General features: G+C 44.0%; 1 protein-coding gene across 1 annotated transcript in view; it reads left to right on the top strand.

Moving 5' to 3' along the window:
* The window catches only part of LOC138282815 (transient receptor potential channel pyrexia-like), a 1013831-nt gene that overhangs the window by 687579 nt on the left and 304548 nt on the right, over window positions 1–21704 (top strand). The window contains exon 16 of the mRNA XM_069220730.1: window positions 17069–17187. Within this exon, the coding sequence (XP_069076831.1) occupies window positions 17069–17187 (119 nt within the window). The remainder of the gene's footprint in view (window positions 1–17068; window positions 17188–21704) is intronic.

Genomic DNA, 21704 nt, shown 5'->3' with positions numbered 1-21704 from the left:
GAGCCAGCAGCTCCTCCTTGCTGCAGCACTGCCCTTAATAGCCCCACAGTTGGCAGCTACCAGGATTTCTGACTCCACGTCTTCAAACACTGAAGTGTGTGTTGCCCCTTCAAACCCACCACCACCACCAAGGGCAGAGGAGACGACACACACATCAGAAGATGAAGACGTGGAACAGATCACCTTCACACGTAGGGGTACCCGGTAGCACAAGTCCATACCACATGGGCACTGATATCCTAGGTCCTGTGCTTGTTAACATGCCAGTCTTGCAACAGCTGCTCACATGCACTGTTCTCCAGCACACTGTTTACCTTGACACTGTTCTCTGTGATTGTCTCTCACTACCTCATTGGCAATTCATGTTCCTCTGCACTGTATGACACTTCTCCCCAGCATGTCCAATGACATGTCCCATTGCACTTGTGTAGAATCACAATAGAAGGCGTCACACTAATGGACTCACAATCCTGGACTATGTAATTATTGCACTATAGCACTTTAAAATAAATAGCACTTACACAACCACTTTGTCTCTCTGTAATGTGACACATCAACTGTGTAGGAAGTTAGTGATGTATGTAACCTCAATGGCCATAGCATATCAATACAACTGTGTTTCAAGATTGTGGGCTGATAGCTATGCACTGGGGTCTGGATTGTATCATCATCTCCACTTCCTGAGCCTTATTTCGGAAGTAAATTGAAAACTAACAGTATAATGCTGTGTTGGACTGAAAAAGTCCGCTTCAAGGTATGTGTAAGCTGAAAATCAACGTGTCCAACATAACATTCCCTTCAAGACAATCTTTATGTATGTGACATCTGACTATAATCTTTCATCACACACACCCACACACACACCAGACAGCAGGAATGGATGTGTACGAGTGTATGGACAACTCTGCAACCTGGGAGTACAATGTAAGAAGTGATAGGTGTGAGTTATGTATACAATACTACATAAGATTATAACATCATTTAGCTTTTCAGGTTTCACATGAACATCAGGCTGCAGGCAGACGTACCACAGTGCCCAAGATTCCAAATCAGGTCTCAAACGATGACAGATTTAAAACACACATCCAAACTTCACAACACATTGGGAACCATAGTAACCTTGAGTGGTGAGCGCAATGGATGGCAGATGCATTGAGAAGTAGATGTGGTGTAGCTGCCAATGTGACTGCACATTAGGAATTGTGAATAACCATGTAAATAATGCCAAGGCCCTGATCCTCAAGCATGTGGCACATTCTGAAAAGATGTACCTAAATATTTATTTAACAGTAAAAAAGGATAATAAAACTAGGAGAAACACCTTAACTAACCTAACCTATCCTAACTACACATTACCCACAACTGGCCCTCCCTACCCTAATCTAAACTTACTTATCACATTGAACTAAACATTCTAAACATGAACCCTCCCCCTCCCCCCTTATATGACGGGACACATGTAGGGCCACATATATTAACCTAAACACATACTATCTTATCCTAAACAAATATATATATATATATATATATATATATATATTTTTTTTTTTTTTATTTTTTTTTTAAATAGATTTTATACACATAAACCCCAACATCATCCCCCATCCACCCACCCACAAAATAAAACACATGTAATAATATAACCCCCTCCACCCCAATCCACTTCTACTAACTGAACTAACAGCCTACTTGAACCTAACACCAAGCCCCCTAAACCCACTAAATATAAGAACCAGGAAAGAGGAGGGAGGGGAGGGAATCATGGCTGAGGGTCCCAAAGTCACAAATTTGCCCTCCGCAGGATTTTCTTTATAACCGCAGTCTCCTGCTATTGCGGGACACCTGCTGCAGCCTGTCCATCCTGCGCAACATCCGTTGCATGTCACGTCTCGTTGCTTGGAATTTGGCATTGTCTATCACTGCAGCTGATGTTGTCTGTGTGCCACTAGTGGATGGTACTGCTGGTGCCAGTGCCGTGCTTGGAGGGGGAGGTGCCGGAGCTGCTGTCTGTGGGCCTGGAGCTGATGAGGTAGAGGGACCTGCAACAATGGCTGTCATCCTTTGTGCGACTGTGGTCTGAGTGGTTGTGCTGGTGGTGGTGGCTGTTGTGGGCAAGGATGGCCCCCCTTGGGCAAATGCCCTCCAGACCCCTGTGGCTCTCTCGTGGTGATAACGACGTGCCATATTCAGAACACAGACTCCACATCTAGTATGTGGCGGTAACGCATCGCCCGCCTCTGGAATTCCCTGATCTGATGGGCATTCATGTTGGCAGCTGTAAAAATAGAGAAAACCAAACATTAGTGACATTGTGTGATGCATCTACAGATGATATTCTACCACTTCCTCAAAATTAGCTTAAACAGTGCAAATCAGAGTACAGATCAGAGAATGTCCCTGAGGAATGACATGCCAACACAGCCTACACCTCTCCTATCTAACAGTACAACAATGCTCAAAAGGGTGTGTACCTTCTTAAATAATCTGTGCATCATTATACTGCCATTAGTCACAAAACAAATGCTGCAAGTACTCCACATGTGATAGCCCAACTAATGACTATCTTCTGGATGACAATCAGGGCCCACAAGATCTGTGATTTGTAAATGGAATTGCCTGGACGGTATGCAGTTGCTAATCATGAGGGGGTGTCCTAGGTTGGAACAAATGAATGTTGGAATTACATGTTTGTCTTCTACACTGGGATCCTCACACCTAGGTACACATATTTCATAACCCTAACCCTGTGCCTCAGGGAGTGATGGACATGCAACTCATACTTTCAAACATCAAGGACAGCCAGGAAGCTTTAGACAGCTGTCCATGGGTTTATTCAGTCCACCACAGGTAAGGAGGGCTGCCAACTAGGATTGACTCAAACATTGGACAATAACATCCACATTAATGTTCCTAATTGCGGACAATTGTCAACATCATTTGATCTCACTAATACCTTTCCAAAAACAAGCACATAGATGCAAGCAGCCATCTGGGCTTGAGCTGCATGCACACCTATGACATTCTACTCAAGTGCCACATAAACATAGCACAACATGTGGAGCTAGATACTGCTAGGAAGTCAAACATACAGTCCTACATGTTCATAAGTTAACAGGGATGCTCAAGTCTGTGGGTAATACTTCGGCATCACTGGTCTGTGGGAATCGGGGTATGACTTGCTGACTAAATCATGAAAATGGCCACCTCCAAATTTACCATTGGCATATATGTAGCAACAAATATCACCCTGTTCACCGGCCCATGCCTATAGCACAGCACTAGAATCCCAAAATATGACTCTCTGCCACTGATTGTCCAACTCAAACATGGAACAAAATGTCGAACTCCAAGCAAGTCACATTTCAGATCATGTGCCAGCACATCATACCTTGCAATGTCTCCAACACCCAGGAGTCAATCACACAACAGCTGCAAACACAACACAGAACTAACATATCAACACTTACTGGATATATCTGGGTCCGCAAATCGAGCCACTTCTCAAATTGTGTAGAGGGCTGGTCCACCTGTAAAACATGGAAGGGTGAAATGTGCTCAATGTCTGCTCACTGTACAAAACGTTGAACAAAAAATCACTGTGTGTGACATTTCACATGATAGAGCAGCACATCAGGCATGTAGACACCCCAACAGACATACTACTGCAAACAGGTATTGACCCTGTCACTCCAGTGAGTGATAGACACACATATGCCCACATGCACTGGCCCTAACGATCATGTGGTGACAAACATGATTACTCAATTTTGTGCAGAATTCTTTCTAGAGAGTACTCCATTTTTTCATTTGTTGTTATGAGAGACATGCAAAGCCACATTGCAGGTGCACTGCAATACCAGTCACTCGGGTATTGTGGCTTGTGCATCAAGGGACAATCAGTTACTGTGTGATGCTCATGTGGGTTGAGTTTAGGTCAGGAATTATTGTGCTTTCTATGGTCCCTTCTATGTGGGCCTGTGTTGTCTGTAGGTTACATATGCCACATTGCCAGTGTACCCCGAGTCGTATACGACCCCATGAGATCATGATGGCAGGGATCCTGTGTGTTACTTGATGACAATATTATGCAAAAACATGGATTGGCCATTTATCTAAATCAAAACAACAAAGAAATATATGCTGACAGTGTCTAATTTAAACATCCGTGACAGAATGCATGGGCACAGGTGTAGTTATTGCACCTGAACTGTGTTACTCAGGGCCCTGTTTACCTATATCAGGTATTGTAGATCACAGTTAGCCACATTCATCATCTTACATTTGCCAAGTGGGGTGATCAGTGGTTATACAACAAACTGACACTGTCCCCTAATTGAAAAATGGTTTAGCAAATCTCCTACTGTGGCAATCTTGTTGAGGTAGTTCTCAATTTGTATGCACCTTGGGAAGGGCAGCAGTCACAGGAATGCTGGTCTGCTGATCTTAGCATACACCCATGCTTGTGATAGCCTTCATACTGAGAAGTTAACAATTGTACATATGCTGCACTTGATCTGCAGAGGAGTACCAAACGTAAACTAGCAAACTATTTTGTCACTTTAAATGTATGATGGAAGCAGTCAGGGGTCCCTTGCACAACATCATGCAAATAAATAATTTGTGACCATGCATTCACAATGTTCAGGGATCCCATGATGACCCATTAACTTATGTAAATTGCTTGCCTATAAAGTGACACAGATGGCAAATGCATCAGCTCAGTAACCGCATTTGTGCCCAAGGCAAATTAAAACACACAGGAACAATGAACATAGGGCCAGAGTTTTTTTTATTTTTTATGTGTAGCATTTGCTTCATGTTTTTACGCTACAGCTATGGAAAGTACCAAGCATTTAGATATTGTCCAGTGTGCATTACTTTGGCATCCATAATTATTTTAAATGCTGCACAAACCAAGTCAAAATATCAGCCTAAGATATTACCAGATGTTAGGAAGATCTTTGCACGTATGGCCATGAATATAGTTCAGACATGTATTCAAAATAATTGCGGACTACATTCATTCCTTGCTTTAGCATGTGAAATACAACTCATTCCTGGTACACTGACAGACCATGAGTAAAACATTTGTTTGTGCCGCACTACCATCATCTATTGATGTCAAAGCAGCACTATTTTACAAGATCAAGTTGTGTTTTGTAAGTTTGTGCAGCTTTTGCGTCAACAAATGACGGTAATGTGTAGCAAATGTTGTATAAATCAGGGCCACTGTATGTTCAACTTGCACTCCACATGTCCACAAACCATGCATGCAGCATGTCACAAAATCTGCCACAGTCACTACAGAGCATTTTACTGTACACATTAGTCTGATTTGTACTCGCCAACAGGGCCACCAATCACCACACCCAGGTGGTCCAGCAGGTCTTGCTCTCTGGCCACAAGGTCAGCCCAGCGATGTTTGAGTTGGTGGTCGTTGCACTGGCTGTTGAATACTCTCTATAGGTGGAATAGCACCTTGGACCACCTGACCCTCCTCGCCTCGGTGTGATACCCCTGTATCACCCTGCCAACAGCCTCTAACATCAGGGGGAGGAAGTGGCACACCAGCCAAATGAAAGCCCCCAGCTCCTCCTCACCCATTCTCCCCAGACGTGGCCTGCCCAACATCACAAAAAATTATAGGGATAGGTAAGGGAAAAAAGGAAATACAGGGTAAGGAGGTATGAAAATTAAACTTAAAGAACCCACAAACAGCCCAACAGTACTCCAACTAACAATACCCACTACACACTCCCGACAGTACAAAGACAAACTTAGACACAAAAAATGACAAAAGCACACTTACACTGAATTACTGAGACAATTACAAAAACAACAGATGACAATTGGAATGGCACACAGGAGACAAAAGCACAATTTGGACAACCACAACTCTCAACACAGCCACACAGTCTAGAAGAATCACAGGCTGCAAAGTGAAAGTGAAAGTACACCCACTTTACCGTTTCTGTAAACAGGATATCCTATTACATCACTTCCTGTCTCAAATGCGGTACGTTTTTACTATGATGCGTGACATTTTTATGACGCTTACGGGCTTTGCGTCAATAATTTTTTACGCATATGCTTCAAAATTACCCCGCATTCAAAGATCAATATATTTTTCATGCATAACCAATTTCATGGGATGCAGTGTTGGAATTAATGCTAGGGTCCAATTGATGTACAATGGCTGTGAACGTCATTTTTTAATGCATATGCGGCATATTTTGATGCGTATGCATCTTTTTTGCCGCATTTGCATCAACATATCTGTCTTTAACTGTGTTTGTGTCATTTTTCACATTTTTAACACATATGAAAGCTATAACTATACAAAGATAGGCTGTTAGGGCGTGCTGTGTGTGTTCTAGTGTTTGGGCACATGTGGCGGACCGCAATACTGTGGACCATTATACTGATGTTGTTGTGCCGGATTAGCACTCTTAACTGACACAACAGCAACCCAAACATTTGGAATTAAAAACGGTATTCCCTAGTTTGAGCAGGTGGTGCGTCAATAGAGAACAGCAAGGCTATGCAGCTTAAAAAATTCACTCATGGCCTGTGTGTTTATGTCTGTGAATTGGCTAATTCAATTGTTGTTGTGCCTCTGTGTGAACGTCACAAAACGTGTTTTGCATAATGTGCTTGTATGCATGTGTTGTAATTGTGGATAACCATCAGATGCCATTCATTGAGGTACATCAGTCAGGATATGTGTTTGTCATACCCGTAGCATCTTATGCTGTGTAAACTTCCCTGACTTTGGGGACAAAACATCTCCCATGACACTATACACAGGATAGATAGAGGACGGTTGATAATGCCAATTTTACAAAGGTAAGCCATCACATGTACTGGAATGTTGGATACCACTTCATGGTCACTTGTGTGTATACTACCCATGAGTCAGACATTTGAACATGCTAGGTAGGTACAGTGTTTGTGACATAGAGTCCCAGCTCCAATCCAAAAAAGTTATGGTACAACACAGTTTGAGTCATGTAAATGACCTATATTTCTCCTGTGGCTGTGGAGGACCAGCAGACCTTGCTGCATGTGTTCACATATTTCCAGCGGTTCAGTGCGCAAAGGTGTCCAGTTCGTGTGTGGCCATGTGTACCCTGTATCAGTATTGGCCTCCATGTTGTCACAGTTACGTGCAGGTCTAGTCATGAGTCTGTGGAGCCATTCCCTGAATTCACAGGGTATCCTTCAAAGCAGATTTGACCTAAAGCCAAAGAACAACTAACGACACACATGGGGATAGTCCAGCAATGGCACTGCAGACCTTTAATAAGGCAGACGACAGGGCAACCTTGGTGTGCTTAAAAACTTTTTGGATCAGTAATAGGAAACAGGAAGGTTTCATCACAACATTTGTACACAGGGTGGCCTCTAAAATTCCCACTGCAACAGGGAACATCAGTGCCTCTGTGCTGATTAATGTCACAGCTACTCATTATGCAAGCCCCATCAAAAGGTGGCCGCAGAAGTGAATCTGTGTGTGGACCATCAAGGCACAAACATGTTTTGTCCTTACATACACATTGGCAACCCTTGTTTGTTGTGCTGGAGGCACCGTACCGAATCCATGCATACAGCCATGGCATACTGTCACTGTTTGGCACTAATGAATACATGCAAAACCAGACATGGGATGGGGGCTAGATTAGCCTATATGAATACATATCCCAGCACAGAATACGATAAGGAAACTGACTAAACTATACTATATATTTGAGGATTCATCGTAGACCTACCAGACACAATACCCCATTAGGAAAGGGAGGGCATGGAAAGCGTCTCTGAGACGAATGTAGCCACAGGGAACCTCTATGGTTAACGAAAAGACAGGAACCAGTCTGGCTAACAGGATGCAGGCTCTGTCAGGAACAAACATGAACAAGGCAAATACACAGTGAGCAGACTCTGACTGAGAAAAGCTGTAACAGCACTGTGGAAACTAAAAACTGTATTTGTGCTGTGGTCTACAACGTTACACAATCCCCCAAGGGCTCTGTTACACAGGTGATTTGTACACCAATGCAAAACAAGGCGATTCAGAAAATGGCAGCTTCTAAGCTGTTCCAGGCAGCAGCAATGGCAGGGCAGGTTCCAATGGCTGGTCTGCATGGAAGTGCTCACAGGTGTGTGTAGCCTCAGTCTCTCACAAGTCCTGGAGTTGAGAATCAAGTTAAAAGGGCCAACTGGACCGTTTACATGGGAAGCAATTGACAGCTGATTACATGTCCTACCGACTACCAGGCAGTGCATTATTAGACCGGAAGTCCATGCAGACTGATGAACTATGACTATGGCATGCCATACTGAAGAGGAAGCACACAGGAGTCAGAATGGGAGTCTGGGTGTGCGTAGATTAAGTTATCAGGGTACAGATAGTCCATTTACAGGGCCGCCTAGAGAAGGGTGGGCAGAGATTGAAAACATGGCAGTGGCAGGACTTATTACCTGAGATGGACTGCCCAGGGCATGTCTTGTGAGCAATGCTTGTCATACCTGGGGCACTAGTGGTATCAATTTTCTGCTTAGATTAACTCCTTGTCACACATGTTCCTTGCAAAGATAGCCGATGTCACACTTACTGCTGTCAAGGGCCTTGTCATACATTCCTGTTACCAATACAATAGCACATCCACTGCCTCATGTATGAAGCACTTTTTTATCTTATGATTGATGGTGTCTTAGTTGTGTGTCATGTGCTGCAATGAACCATGTTGGCAACATGGATGTGTGTCATATCTGTGGTCCTCCGATATTGCCCTTCACATGTGAAATCAACATGATATATGTCATTTACACTGTGTGTGATGTTGGCGGTACATTCATTCCCATGAAATGTGATGTGGCTTTTTCAGTACCCTATTCTGTATTTCTGCAATTCTCCATGAGGCTAAACTCTGATTATGACTCCTAGGGATCATGTGATGCATATAAATTACCCAGAGCATGATTGAGTGATGAAGGTAGGTATTTAGGGCCAGGTATAGGTAGGTTTCCGTTTGCGAGTTGGAAATTGCGAGTCCCAGCGACTCGCAATTTGCAACTCGCAAAACGAAATGCAGAAAGGTGTCTCAGACACCTTCTGCGACTCACTATGGGGTCGCAAAGACCCACCTCATGAATATTTATGAGGTGGGTCGCAGTTTGCGACCCCATAGCGAGTCTAGGCACTCACGGGGATGGTGGCCTGCTAGAGACAGCAGACCACCATGTCCGTGACTGCTTTTCAATAAAGCAGTTTTTTTTCTCTTTGCAGCCCATTTTCCTTAAAGGAAAACGAGCTGCAAAAAGAAAAATTACCGAAACCTTTTAGTTTCGGGTTTTTTCAGAGCAGGCAGTGGTCCATAGGACCACTGCCTGCTCTGAAAAAATATATTTTTTTGCATTCACAAGGGGAAGGGGTCCCATGGGGACCCCTTCCCGTTTGCGAATGAGTTACCATCCACTTCAAGTGGATGGTAACTGCGAGTTGATTTGCGACCGCTTTTGCGGTCACAAATCAACTCTACATCGCGATGCGGTCGCAAATAGGAAGGGAACACCCCTTCCTATTTGCGAGTCGGAATCACATTTTGCGAGTCGGTACTGACTCGCAAAATGTGATTCTGCATCGCGTCAGGGCTTTTGCGCCTCGCAAACCCCGTTGTTTGCCGTTTGTGAGGCGCAAAAGCCTTCCTACATCTGGCCATTAATGACATATGATAACAAAGTGGTGATGGTGACTATAGTTAGAAGACGTTTTGTACAATGTGTTGTCTCCGACACAATCCTGCTGCAGTGTTTGGATGGTTCCCCTCATGTTCACGAACAGCATCCTCCTCTTCCTCCTCTTCAGGCATTTGTGGGTCTGGTTCATAAAGGGGAATGTTCCTCCTTACACAAATGTTGTGCAGGATGGCACAGATCAAAATGATCTTGCAGACCATTTCAGGTGAATATAGGAGGCTGCCTCCGGTGATGTCGAGGTACCGGAATCTGGACTTCAGGATGCCTAAAGTCCTCTCTACTATGGTGCGTGTCCTCCGATGTGCCTCATTATAGGCACGCTCTGATGCTGTGCTTGGGTTGGCAAATGGGGTCATGATCCATGGCTGGATCCCATAACCCTGATCAGCTGAAAGAGAAAATGAGTGCAAATATTTGGATGTTGGTTGCACCTTGATTATCACTTTGCATGGCAGTTGTTATCTTGTGTTGTCTGTGACTCATTGTTGTTTGTGTTATTGTGTGGGATCCTAGGCTTCTAGGATGTTTTTTCTGCATTGGGTTGTTTACTTATGAGAACTGATGTTTGGCTGATTGACCTGATATCAGCGGTATATTTGTAAACTTGCAGCTCTTTGTGTATCTCCCATGCATTATGTCATGTGAAAGAAGTGTCCATGTGCCTTCACTGGAGGTGACATGATACTTCCACACACACACAATTGATTCTGCTGTTGTGGCAACACGGTTGCACTATATGGCCTGGAAATCCCATCCAATTCAACATATGTAATAGCATGTGAAGAACAACAGTAATGCCCTTTGATTTGGCTAGGTGACAATGTACAACACACCTCCATACGTTGGCAGCACTGAAGTGTTCACAGTTGACAATGCACAAATATCCCATGTGTGACAAGTTCTATGCAAACCTATTTTTGTGCCCTCACTGAGTTGGCTGATGTGCATTTGTGTACCTACACTACTGAACCTGCTCCAGGTAAGCTGGCTAACTTGGTTGTGGGGGTGAAGGTTTAAGGGTCAGATGGTCCATGTGCCTGTACATGTGTTATGTATATGTGTAATTGTCTCAATCCGTATATGTAGCAGTGTGCACTTTGCAATATGTTCACATAAATTTGTGTTCTTAGCACAGTCCACTTCCTTATTGGTAGTGGGCTATGTCACCCCAGGAGTGATGTGAGATGTTGGTACTGCCTCAATGATTCCATGTCACCTTCATTAGAGTCAGCATCATCATGCTATGTGTCTCATGGTGTTTGACCTACAGCAAAACATATTACACGCCCCTTACACAGTACGTATTGCTTGGAAGGGTGTGTGATTGAGTGCTATTGATGTGATATTGGAAGATTCATCTTCCAAGTTGTACTGCCAGTTAAGGTCATGTAATTGTCACTGTGAGGTTGTAATGTGGTCTTGTGTGGCTCTAGAGTGGCATCTGTTGTTATTTGCATCTGTCATTTGTTCATAGGTGTGTATCCCATTTGGTCAGGATATCAAACATGACTAGCTGTGTCACAACCTCAGTGTCTTCCTGGCCACGTGTCAATGTAGTAGTGTATGTGTTGTGTGTCCTGCTGGGTTGCTGTGCAGTGTGTATATAACTAGGTTTCTGTACTTACCAACAAGTAGGCCATTTCCTTATCGTCCATCCTGGAAGCGTTGATTGATGGTGCAGTGGTGGAAGATGAATGAATCATGTACACTCCCAGGATACTTTGCCACGATGTTGTTGATCAGTCCCCGGAGATCCATAATGGCCTGTACATTGATGGAGTGTGTGTGCTTCCTGTTGTGGTACAGATGCTCAGTTGTAGCAGGTGGCACAATCCGTACATGTGTGCCATCAATGGCACCAAACACGTGTGGAAAGCCCTTTATTTGATGGAAGCCCTGTTTGGTCTTCTGCTGCTTCTGCTTTGTGTTGAGGAAGCTGATGTGGCGGGGTGTGAGTGAGATGATGGGATCCAGTAGTTTGGGTAGGAAGGTAGAGAATGGGGGCTGTGACATCCCAGCAACCAGGGGCACTTGCCAACATGCGGAGGACGGCTAGCAGCTTGGTCTCTGGTGGAATGATGTGGGGTGTCTGCAAGCTGGGTGCCAACTATGGCTCAATGTGGCGCAGCAGCTGCTGTATGGCTTGCCAGTTTAGTCGGCACCTCTGGATGATGTCATGTTACCTGAGGCCCTGAAGGGTTGTCCTGGTCCAGAGTATCCTCTCCTGCCTTTGGCGTTGCCTTTGGGGTCCCTGCTGGTGTGGTGGAAGCTGCTGCTGTTGCTCCTGTGCTCTGCATCTTCGTGCATGCTGGATGAATAGCACCTCCATGTCTTCCTTTTGGAGCTCTGATGTTGCTTCTGTGTGTTTTCCTTAAGTACTGGTGTGTTTGCCCCATTTTAACGCCTGCTATGACCCAGGCGTTAATGTTTGACGCAAATCGGGATGTACGCCATTTTCCGCCTCTGCCTCCCAGCCGTGCGGCATTTCTGCGCGTTTAGATAAATATGGCGCACAGGTGTTTAAGTCATTTTTTGGAGGGGAAGACCTACCTTGCATGTCATTAACACAAGGTGGTTTCATGCATCCAGAAAATGACGCACACTGAGATATTTTGACGTTAGCGGGTCTAGCGTCAAAGTATAAATATGGTGTTAGTTTTGCGCCTAATTTGCGTAGCAAAAATGACGCAAATCCGGTGCAAGTAGAGTATAAATATGGGCGATAGTTTTAAAAAAAGCATATTTTGTTCCTAAATGCAGACATGTTTTTCCTTTAAGTAAAATGGACTTAATTTAAAAAAAGAATACTTTAGTTAAATGCATGCACATGGATGGTGGGCTGCTGAGCCCAGCAGGCCACAATCCCTGTGATAGAATCCAATCAGGGTTGTATGATGGAACCACTCAGGCCTTCACCATGCATGACTTCACAACAAAGTTTATTGTAAAAGCATGCCTAGTAAAGCCATGCGTGGAAATGCATGCAAATTGAATTTGTGGTTCTGTCATGCAACCTCCACCCGGCCTGAGGCCCAAAACTACCCCCACCCCTACTACCTAACCTACCCTGATCCCCCATCCGCCCTGAGCCCTAAAAAAAATACTATCCTAACCTCCAAACCCGCCCCTATAAACTAAAGTACCCTGACCCCCTTCACCTGCCTTAAACCCTCAAAAAATGACTGACACCCCACCCCCGCCCCATAAAACCAAACTACCCTACACCTCCCTGCCCTGAGCCCTACAAAAAACTACCCCGACCCATCACCCCTAAAAATTAAACTACCCTGCCCCCCCAAAGGTAAACTACTCCGAGAGCCCTAAAAAAGCCTACCCCTTAAAATTAAAGTACCCTGACACCCCCTCCCGCCCTGAGCCCTAAAATCTTCCCCCATTAAGTAAACTACCCCAAGCCCCCCACCCACCCTCAGCCCTAAAAAAAGAAACTATCCCAAACCCCATACCCCGCCCCATAAAACTAAATTTCCCCTACCCCCACCTAACATGAACCCTAAAAAAAAATACCCCTATTCCCCTACCCTTGCCCCTAAAAACTAAAGTACCCAACACCCCTCACCCACCATAAGCCTTAAATCCACCACTAAAAACTACCCACTAACCCTGCCCAACCCCATTTACCTCACCGTGTCCTCTGACGATTTTTCCTCCTCTTCTCTCCTCCCTTCTCCCGCCCTTCCTTAAACCTTCCCCCACCCTTTAAAAATAAACTACTCCGCCACCCCATCCTAAGCTCTAAATAAAAAAATATCCCAAGCCCCCTACCCTGCCCCTAAAAAAGAACCAATCCCCCACCCTAAACCCTTAAAAAAAAAAACTCAAACGCCCCTTAAAAATAAAAAATAGCTCACCCCCTGCCCCAGCCCCACTTACCTCACTGCCTCCTCTGTGGCCTCTCCCGAACACTGCATGACTTTTTCTGCACCTTAACCACGCATATGCGTAGTTCAGCACATGGGTTGTTAAGGCACAGAAAAAGTCATGCATTGTTCAGGCAAGCATGGTTAGGCTTGCGTGGGAAATGTCCGCATCCTTAAGGATGCATTGTTAAGGAGGTTTCCCTCCAACCAAAGTAAACTGAAATTAGCAACCTGTTTCCTTAATAGTAATGAAGTTGATCGAATGGCGACCCACTCTGATTGTTGATTTTGCAAATCAACCTAATAGCACAAAGGTTGGTTTGCAAAATCAGAATATATTCACAAAAAGTTGGTACCAAACAGTGCTTAATTTGAGCCAGTGGATGCAGATGCGGCCAAGTATCACTCTTCTTTGGAGGCTGGCACTTGTTTTTCCTAATCATTCTTTGCAAAAGCAAGAAAGAGAAAATCTCAAAAGCAGAAATGAAATAGAAAGAGACAGAAAACAGTGATGAAGAAAGAGCGCAAAGAGGAAAAAGGAGCTGAAAGAGTGAAATAAAACCGCTGAGAGAGTCTGGTGGTGGATAAAAGGCATTTGGAACCAAGTTTATGCAGCCTTGTTATCTGCTATCCGACATTGATAGCGCCGGCCTCAGAATTTTGAGCAAAACTTTGAACCCGGGCACTTATTCTTTTACAAATTAAGCACTGTGTGCTATTTGAAACCATTTTTTATGAATTGGTACTTAGGACTCCTGACCCCTGGTAACTCCACTCAAGCGTGTGTGTCGCTGCTCTGTCTGCAGTCCTGGCCCCGGACTAGTAGTCCTAATGCACGTAAATGCTTCCCTGGTCTGATCTCTAAGCACTTCAGAATCAGCTTTCTCAATGGCTGTCTTGTTCCTGTGCACTCCAGCAACCTAACCACTGTATTGGCTTCCCAAGCACCTTGGAGCTCGACGGGCACACGAGACAAAGGAAGTGACCTATCTGTCCGACAGTGGATTACTGAAACTGGACTACATGTTAGTCTGTCCAGGAAGCTCTTCTACATCAATACATCAGGAAGGTTTATGGTGGTAGACTCGGGGCCACCAGTTTTTATGTCTCAATTGTAGATCTTAAATAGCGTTTGTGCACAAAATAAAAACAGAAAATTTGAGTTTGTGGGTTTGCAGCTATTTCTGCCCCTTCCTGAAGTGCAAACCGCTGCCGACAGCCCCAGCCCTAGACATTCCATGGCAACAGAATTTCCACCTCCTTAAATAGGCTTTCTTTTTGTAGAATTTCACATTTTCTGTGATGCTCCCAATCATGAAATTGAATGTATTTTCTAAACGTACTGTCTTCCTTTACAAAATGATTGTGTATGGAACCCTGAGTCTGTGGTTGAAGATATGGCCAACTGCCTCAAACAGTTTCCTTGGGAGTCTGTCTGACACTTAAATGTTGGTCGAGACATAACTTTTGAGCTTGTCTAATATTGTTTTTCACCTAATAGAGGAGTAGAAAGACACCTGGAAGTTTTGTTCAGCTCTTTCTTTTACAGTGTAAATGGTGCTAATGATGTTTGCTGCAATTTTGGGGGTTTGGGTGTTGATGAAGTTAAGGTTACTGATCTAGTTGTTTAAAAGAAGGTGATGGGAAGAGTTTAGATTGTCTAGCTTGCCGGAATGAATGTGTTTTTAGGTTTCTAACCCAAAGGTTTTGACCTATAACTTCAGTATTTTCAACCTTGAGAGAGAAAGAACTTACGGATTCTTTATCCGGCCAACTAGCGTGGCTTCCTTGGATACACTTCGAGATGACTAAAGAGCTGGGCCATGGTTTTTAGGGGCGAGCGCAAAGTGCTCCGTCCCCTGTAGTAATCTCTCTTTGAGCTTCCAACCACGCCCATTTCACGTCAGTAACTTTAATTGGTTTGTGGGCTTGCCTTTTAAAATCCGCTTGCTTTCATTTGTGAAAGGCATACATATGTCATGCCTTTTCTGGTGTTTAGCCCACCTACACAGCACCAGTAAACTACTGAAAACATAAAAGGCTCGATGTTTTCAGCATGGTTTCCGGACTACTTTATCTTTTTATTTTCCACGGAGTGCGATCACGCTGGGGTTTACATAGCGTGATCGCGCTCGGTTTTTCAGTTTTCAATTTGAGCACGTTCGCGCTGCATTTTACATAGTGTGATCACGCTGTGTTTTTTTTTCTTTTAATTTGTGTGGCAAGAAAAGTCCAGTTAGGAGTTTACAACGCTAATAGCTCTAACTCGAGCAAATGCGAGACCTGTTGCATTGAAAATGCTTGTTTAGATTGTTAGAAGTGGTCGTTGTCTGTAGGAAAGGTTGCAAAGTTCACTACCAGCAGTGCCATGATGCCCTCAGCTGTGATATAGCTCCCCCAAAAACCTTTTATCAACATAAATTAAGTTGAGTGGTGTTGAGGTCTGTTCAATGACATGCAAACAATTGATTATTTCCAGACATGATAGATAATATTTAGTGTCGGTGATTTATATTGACAGTGGGTGGCTTGACAGTGAGCACCATCCAATTGAAAGTAGAGCATTTCTGACAGGTTTTTTTCAAAGTGAGTGTGTTGTTATGCATTAGCATCACCCAGTATGTATCCCTGGTATGGAGCTGGGAAAACCTATGACGATATCATATACATAGTTTGTGAGGCTTGCATGAAGCTGTGTTCTGTCATTATGATGGTGTAAAGCCCATGTTGCCAGATGGTGCTGGCTACTGCGACATGATGGGCAAAGGCAGATTTACAATTGTGTAGGCAGCTCTGAAGAGTGGACGTTGTCAAGATTTATTGGGGAGTTTCCAAAAGCACACACCTAATAGGCAGCAGATTGTTAGGCAGCATTTAGAGGGGGTCAGGTTTGTCCAGGTGTGTAGTCAGAGGGTATTTGGAGGATAACTGGATGTATCTCTGTGGTGTTATCATTAATACTGTGGTGTATTATGTATGGTAAGGATGGAGCGTAGGGATGAAGTTCTCCTTTGGACAATGACATTTGACTGCTAAAATTCTGATGTGCCCTCACCCCGAAGTATGGAGCTTTGTCTTGTTTTTTTAAATCAGTTTTGTCAACGATGTCTTACTGATCATGCCGTTCCTGCTTTGAGATCGCTGTGTGTTTTGGGATGATTGTTGCTTTTTTTCCTGACCGGGTGCTCTCTTGTAGTGTAGGGTGAGGGGGTGGAATCAGATTATCTTTGTCTAAGTTGTGACTGTGTGCCACCTTCTGTGTCGTGTCCAAACAGTGTTTTGCAAGTCAGGTACACATTTGGTCTAATGAATATTAGAAAATAAAGCATAACACGCATTAATGTAACATTTTTTAGTGAATATGCCATTACTTTCCTTAGTGACAATGAAACTGGCAGATGGTAAATCTCCTCTATGATCTTCTTCCTGTTTAGGGCGCTCGGCCCCTTCATTGTGATGCTGGGAAAAATCACTGCTGACATCCTGAAATTCCTGTTCCTCTATGGAGAATTTTATATACCGTATGCTTGTTCCTTCTGGATCATATATGGAGGTATGTTTTTATGTCTTAAACTCTGTAATGGAAATGTGGTTTATGATACAACTTACTGTGTGAGTTTACTTGTTCGGGGGCTTATAAATGAATCTCATTTTTAATGGCTTTCTTTTTGTATACATTTGTGACCCCGGGTTTCTCTATAACTCACATTCCCTCTGCCCATGAATGAGTGTGTACACTATATATGACAGGAGCAGCTCATTTGCCAGTACAAACTGTGCATTCAATATCTACTCAAAACAATGGTTCACCTGGAATTCATTCAGACAAACTTTGTAGATAGGCAAAGCAATATATTCAAAGCCTACAAATAATGTAATAAAACAACCAATGCACTCTTGCCTTGTCAGTATTATTTAATTAAAAACATAGTAACTACACGTAGACTGCAGTAATTTGTACACCACATATATTACACACAGTGCAATAAGCAGGCAAATCAACATGTTTGCACTGAGTACTAATTGAAAAAACAAATTTGAAGTGAACAGGTGACAAATTTATATACAGGCAACAGCTTTCAAGATGTGTTTGATTATAAATGCACATGTAATAAATTGGGTTCCTGGTTGAGGGGGTGAAACCCTACTCAAGCAGTAACCACAATCCTTGTCAAGGTGAAGTCACAAGCAAACCCCAAATGGAACTGTGCTTAAACCTCTGGTAGCTTGGCACAGAACAGTCAGGCTTAACTTAGAGGTTGTGTATAGTATTTATGTAGCACTTTAAACAGTGATAAAGTAAAAACAAAACAAAAGGCAAATCCCTCACCAATTTAACCCCTTGAACGCCAAGGATGTAATGGTTACGTACGGTAGCGCAGCGCTAAGGCGCCACAGATGTAACCATTACTTCCTGGGATCGGCCAATGGGAGGAGCGCTAGCACTACCCCCATGGGACTTGGGCAGGTATGAAAGGGGAATCACTCCCCCTTCCACCCGCACCATCCCCCACCCAGTACTGTCTTATGACATCAGAACATGATTGCGCGCTGACCTCATCAGAGGTCACCACCATTGCATTGGGAGCTCAGATTCCAGCTCAACCGGAAAATAAATGCTTGCATTTGTCTTCCAATCGGAGGGTGGGGGGGGGCAGAGATACAAGAAAGGAAAGGCCTTTACTTTACTTTCATGTCTTTCTGAGCATTTCTGCAGCCTGACCGCATAGTGATCAGGCTGAATAAATGTCCACTAGCACCAGGGATTTGTGTTTACTTTTGTAAACACATGAAGGCAGTGGCACCTTGGCAAAGGCCCGCTCCCCAAGGGGGCATTTTTTATTAGGCCTTTTCTGCCCCCCTAGGGGCAGATCTGCCTATTTTAAGGAGGTCGATCTGCCCCTGGGGGGGGGGGGCAGAAGCCACTAGACACCAGGGATAATTTTTTTAATGTGTTTTTCACAGGGGGGGAGCAACCCCTGGGGGCAATTTTATTTTAGGTCATTTCTGCCCACCTTGGGGGCACATCGGCCTATTTTTCTTAGGCCGATCTGCCCAAGGGGGGCAGACACCACTAGGCACCCGGGATTTATTTATTTTTTTACAGATGGGGAACGACCCTTTAGGCAAGCATCGCTCGCCTGGGAGGCAAATTTTATTTTATTTTATTTTGTGCCATTTCTGCCCCCTTTGGGGGCATATTGGCCTATTTCTATTAGTCTGATCTGCCCCCGGGGGGGCCAAAACCACTTAGGAACCAGGGATAGGTGTGTGTGTTTTGTTTGGGGGGGCAGACCCTTGGGCATGTTACTGTTGGCCATTTATGCCCCACCCCCTTGGGGCAGATCGGCCTATTTTTGTAAGGCCCATCTGCCCCCAAGGGGGGCAGAAAGCCCACCAGCCATCAGGGAAGATTTGTTTTCAAAAAAGAGGTTGGGGTTATGGCCATACCCCCCACCCCAAATAAATAGGTACAAAGTTGTTCTGCCCACCGGTGGGCAGATGTGGTAATTACCCTCGAATTACTCTCAGGGGGAGAGAGGGATAGGGGGAGTGCAGAAAGCCTACTAGATGCCAGGAAATTAAAAAAAGAAAAATAGTGGGGTGGTGGCTATAAACTAGTGTGGGCATGGTTATGCCCCCACCCCAACTGAAGTGGGTAACAGTCTTTCAGCTCTCCCCCTTCACAGTAAAAGATCTTATCCCAACGGCAAGCAAGAGGACATTTGATTACTTTGATTATTGGGTTTTGGTTTTAGATTTGGGCCATGAGAGCTTGTCTAACTCTCAAAATCGTCCCACTTGGAATGGTGAGGGCTGCACCTTTTGGAATTTGGGACGCTGCCATCTAGAAAAATCTACGAGACCTAGACACATCTGAAAACTAAACACCTGGGTGAGACCAGGGTGGTGTGCTTCACATGCATCAGCACCATTTTCTTACCCACAATGCCCTGCAAACCTCCATCTTTGCATGAAATCACACATTTTCCCCACATTAGAACCTTCCGGAATCTGCAGGAATCCACAAAATTCCTAATACCCAGCATTGTCGCATCTGTACCAATAAAACTTTTGCCCCATTTGTCAGCCTAAAAACGTTTTTTTTCAAACTGCCCTTTTGGACCCGCTTTGGTTCCCCCTCAATTTCAACATGTTTTTGGCTCTTCCCTGTCACAGGCACTTGGCCCACCTACACAAGTGAGGTACCATTTTTATCAGGATACTGAGGTGAAAGTTGGGTTGTAGGAAATTTGTGCCGGTGCGATGTTCCCACACAGAACTGTGGGAAAAATGTAATTTTTGTTAGCTAAGTTTGAGGTTTGCTGAGGAATCTGGGTAAGAAAACACTCGGGATCCATGCAAGTCACACCTCCCTGGACTCCCTCTAGTTTTCAGAAATGTCTGGGTTTGGTAGGTTTCCCTAGATGGCTGCTGAGCCCAGGACCAAAAAGGCAGGTGACCCCCCCCCCCCTGCAAAAACAGGTAGTTTTGTATTTGATAATTTTGATGCTTCCGCATAGTGTTCTGGGGCATTTCCTGTTGCGGGCATTAGGCCTACCCTCACAAGAGAGGTACCATTTGTATTGAGAGATGTGGGGGAATGCTAGGTAGAAGGAAGTTTGTGACTCCCATCAGATTCCAGAACTTTGCAGCACCGAAACCTCAGGGGAGCTCAACTGAAGCCTACCCACACGAGTGAGGTACACGTTTTATCGGGAGACTTGGGGGAGTGCTGGGTGGAAGGAAATTCGTGGCTCCTCTCAGATTCCAGAACTTTCTATCACCGAAATGTGTGGGAAAAACAGGTTTTTTTACCACATTTTGAGGGTTGCAAAGGATTCTTGGTAACAGAACCTGGTGAGAGTGTCACAAATCACCCCATCCTGAGTTCCCCTAGGTATCTAGTTTTCAAAAATGCACATGTTTGGTAGGTTTTCCTAGGTGCCTTCTGAGCTAGAGGCCAAAATCCACAGTTAGGCACTTTCTAAAAAAACACATCAGATTTCAATATAAAAATGTGATGTGTCCATGTTGCATTTCCTATTGAGGGCATGAGGCCTACCCACACAAGTGAGGTGCCATTTTTATCAGGAGACTTGAGGGAACACAGAATAGAAGAACAAGTGTTATTGCCCCTACATTTTTTCCTTCCAAATGTAAGATAGTGTGTAAAAAAGACGTCTATTTGAGAAATGCCCTGTAACTCACATGCTAGTATGGGGACCCCAGAATTCAGAGATGTGCAAATAACCACTGCATCTCAAAACCTTATCTTGTGCCCATTTTTGGAAATATAAAGGTTTCCTTGATACCTATTTTTCACTCTTTATATTTCACCAAATGAACTGCTGTATACCCACTGAACTCACTGCAAGGTGAAGCTCCTTTATTGGCTCTGGGTACCTAGGGTTCTTGATGAACCTACAAGCCCTATATATCCCCCAACCAGAGGAGTCCAGCAGACGTAACTGTATATTGCTTTCAAAAATCTTCTGTAGCTGGAAAACATTATAGAAGAAAACGTGGACAATTTTTATTTATTTTTTACCTCAATTTCAATATTTTTTTATTTTAGCTGTTACTTTCTGTAGAAAAATCTTGAAGGATCTACACAAATGACCCCTTGCGGAATTCAGAATTCTATCTACTTTTCAGAAATGTTTAGCTGTCTGGGATCCAGCATTGGTTTCACACCCATTTCTGTCACTAACTGGAAGGAGGCTGAAAGCAGAAAAAATAGTAAACATTTGGTATGTCCCAGTAAAATGCCAAAATTGTGTTGAAAAATGTGGTTTTCTGATTTAAGTCTGCCTGTTCCTGAAAGCTGGGAAGATGGTGATTTTAGCACCGCAAACCCTTTGTTGGTGCCATTTTCAGTGAACACCACATGCTTTCTTCTGCAGCACGTTTCCCCATTTAAAAAAAAACTAACTTTTAGTTGTATTTTGACTAATTTCTTGGGCTCCTCCAGGTGAACCTACAAACTCTGGGTACCTCTAGAATCTCTAGGATGTTACAAAAAAGGACGCACATTTGGCGTGGGTAGCTTATGTGTACAAAACGTTA

This window comes from Pleurodeles waltl, chromosome 2_2 (assembly GCF_031143425.1).
Source record: "Pleurodeles waltl isolate 20211129_DDA chromosome 2_2, aPleWal1.hap1.20221129, whole genome shotgun sequence".
Classification (NCBI taxonomy): Eukaryota; Metazoa; Chordata; class Amphibia; order Caudata; family Salamandridae; genus Pleurodeles; species Pleurodeles waltl.
The sequence above is the reverse complement of the archived record's forward strand: the minus strand, read 5'-3'. Positions and strand labels throughout refer to the sequence as shown.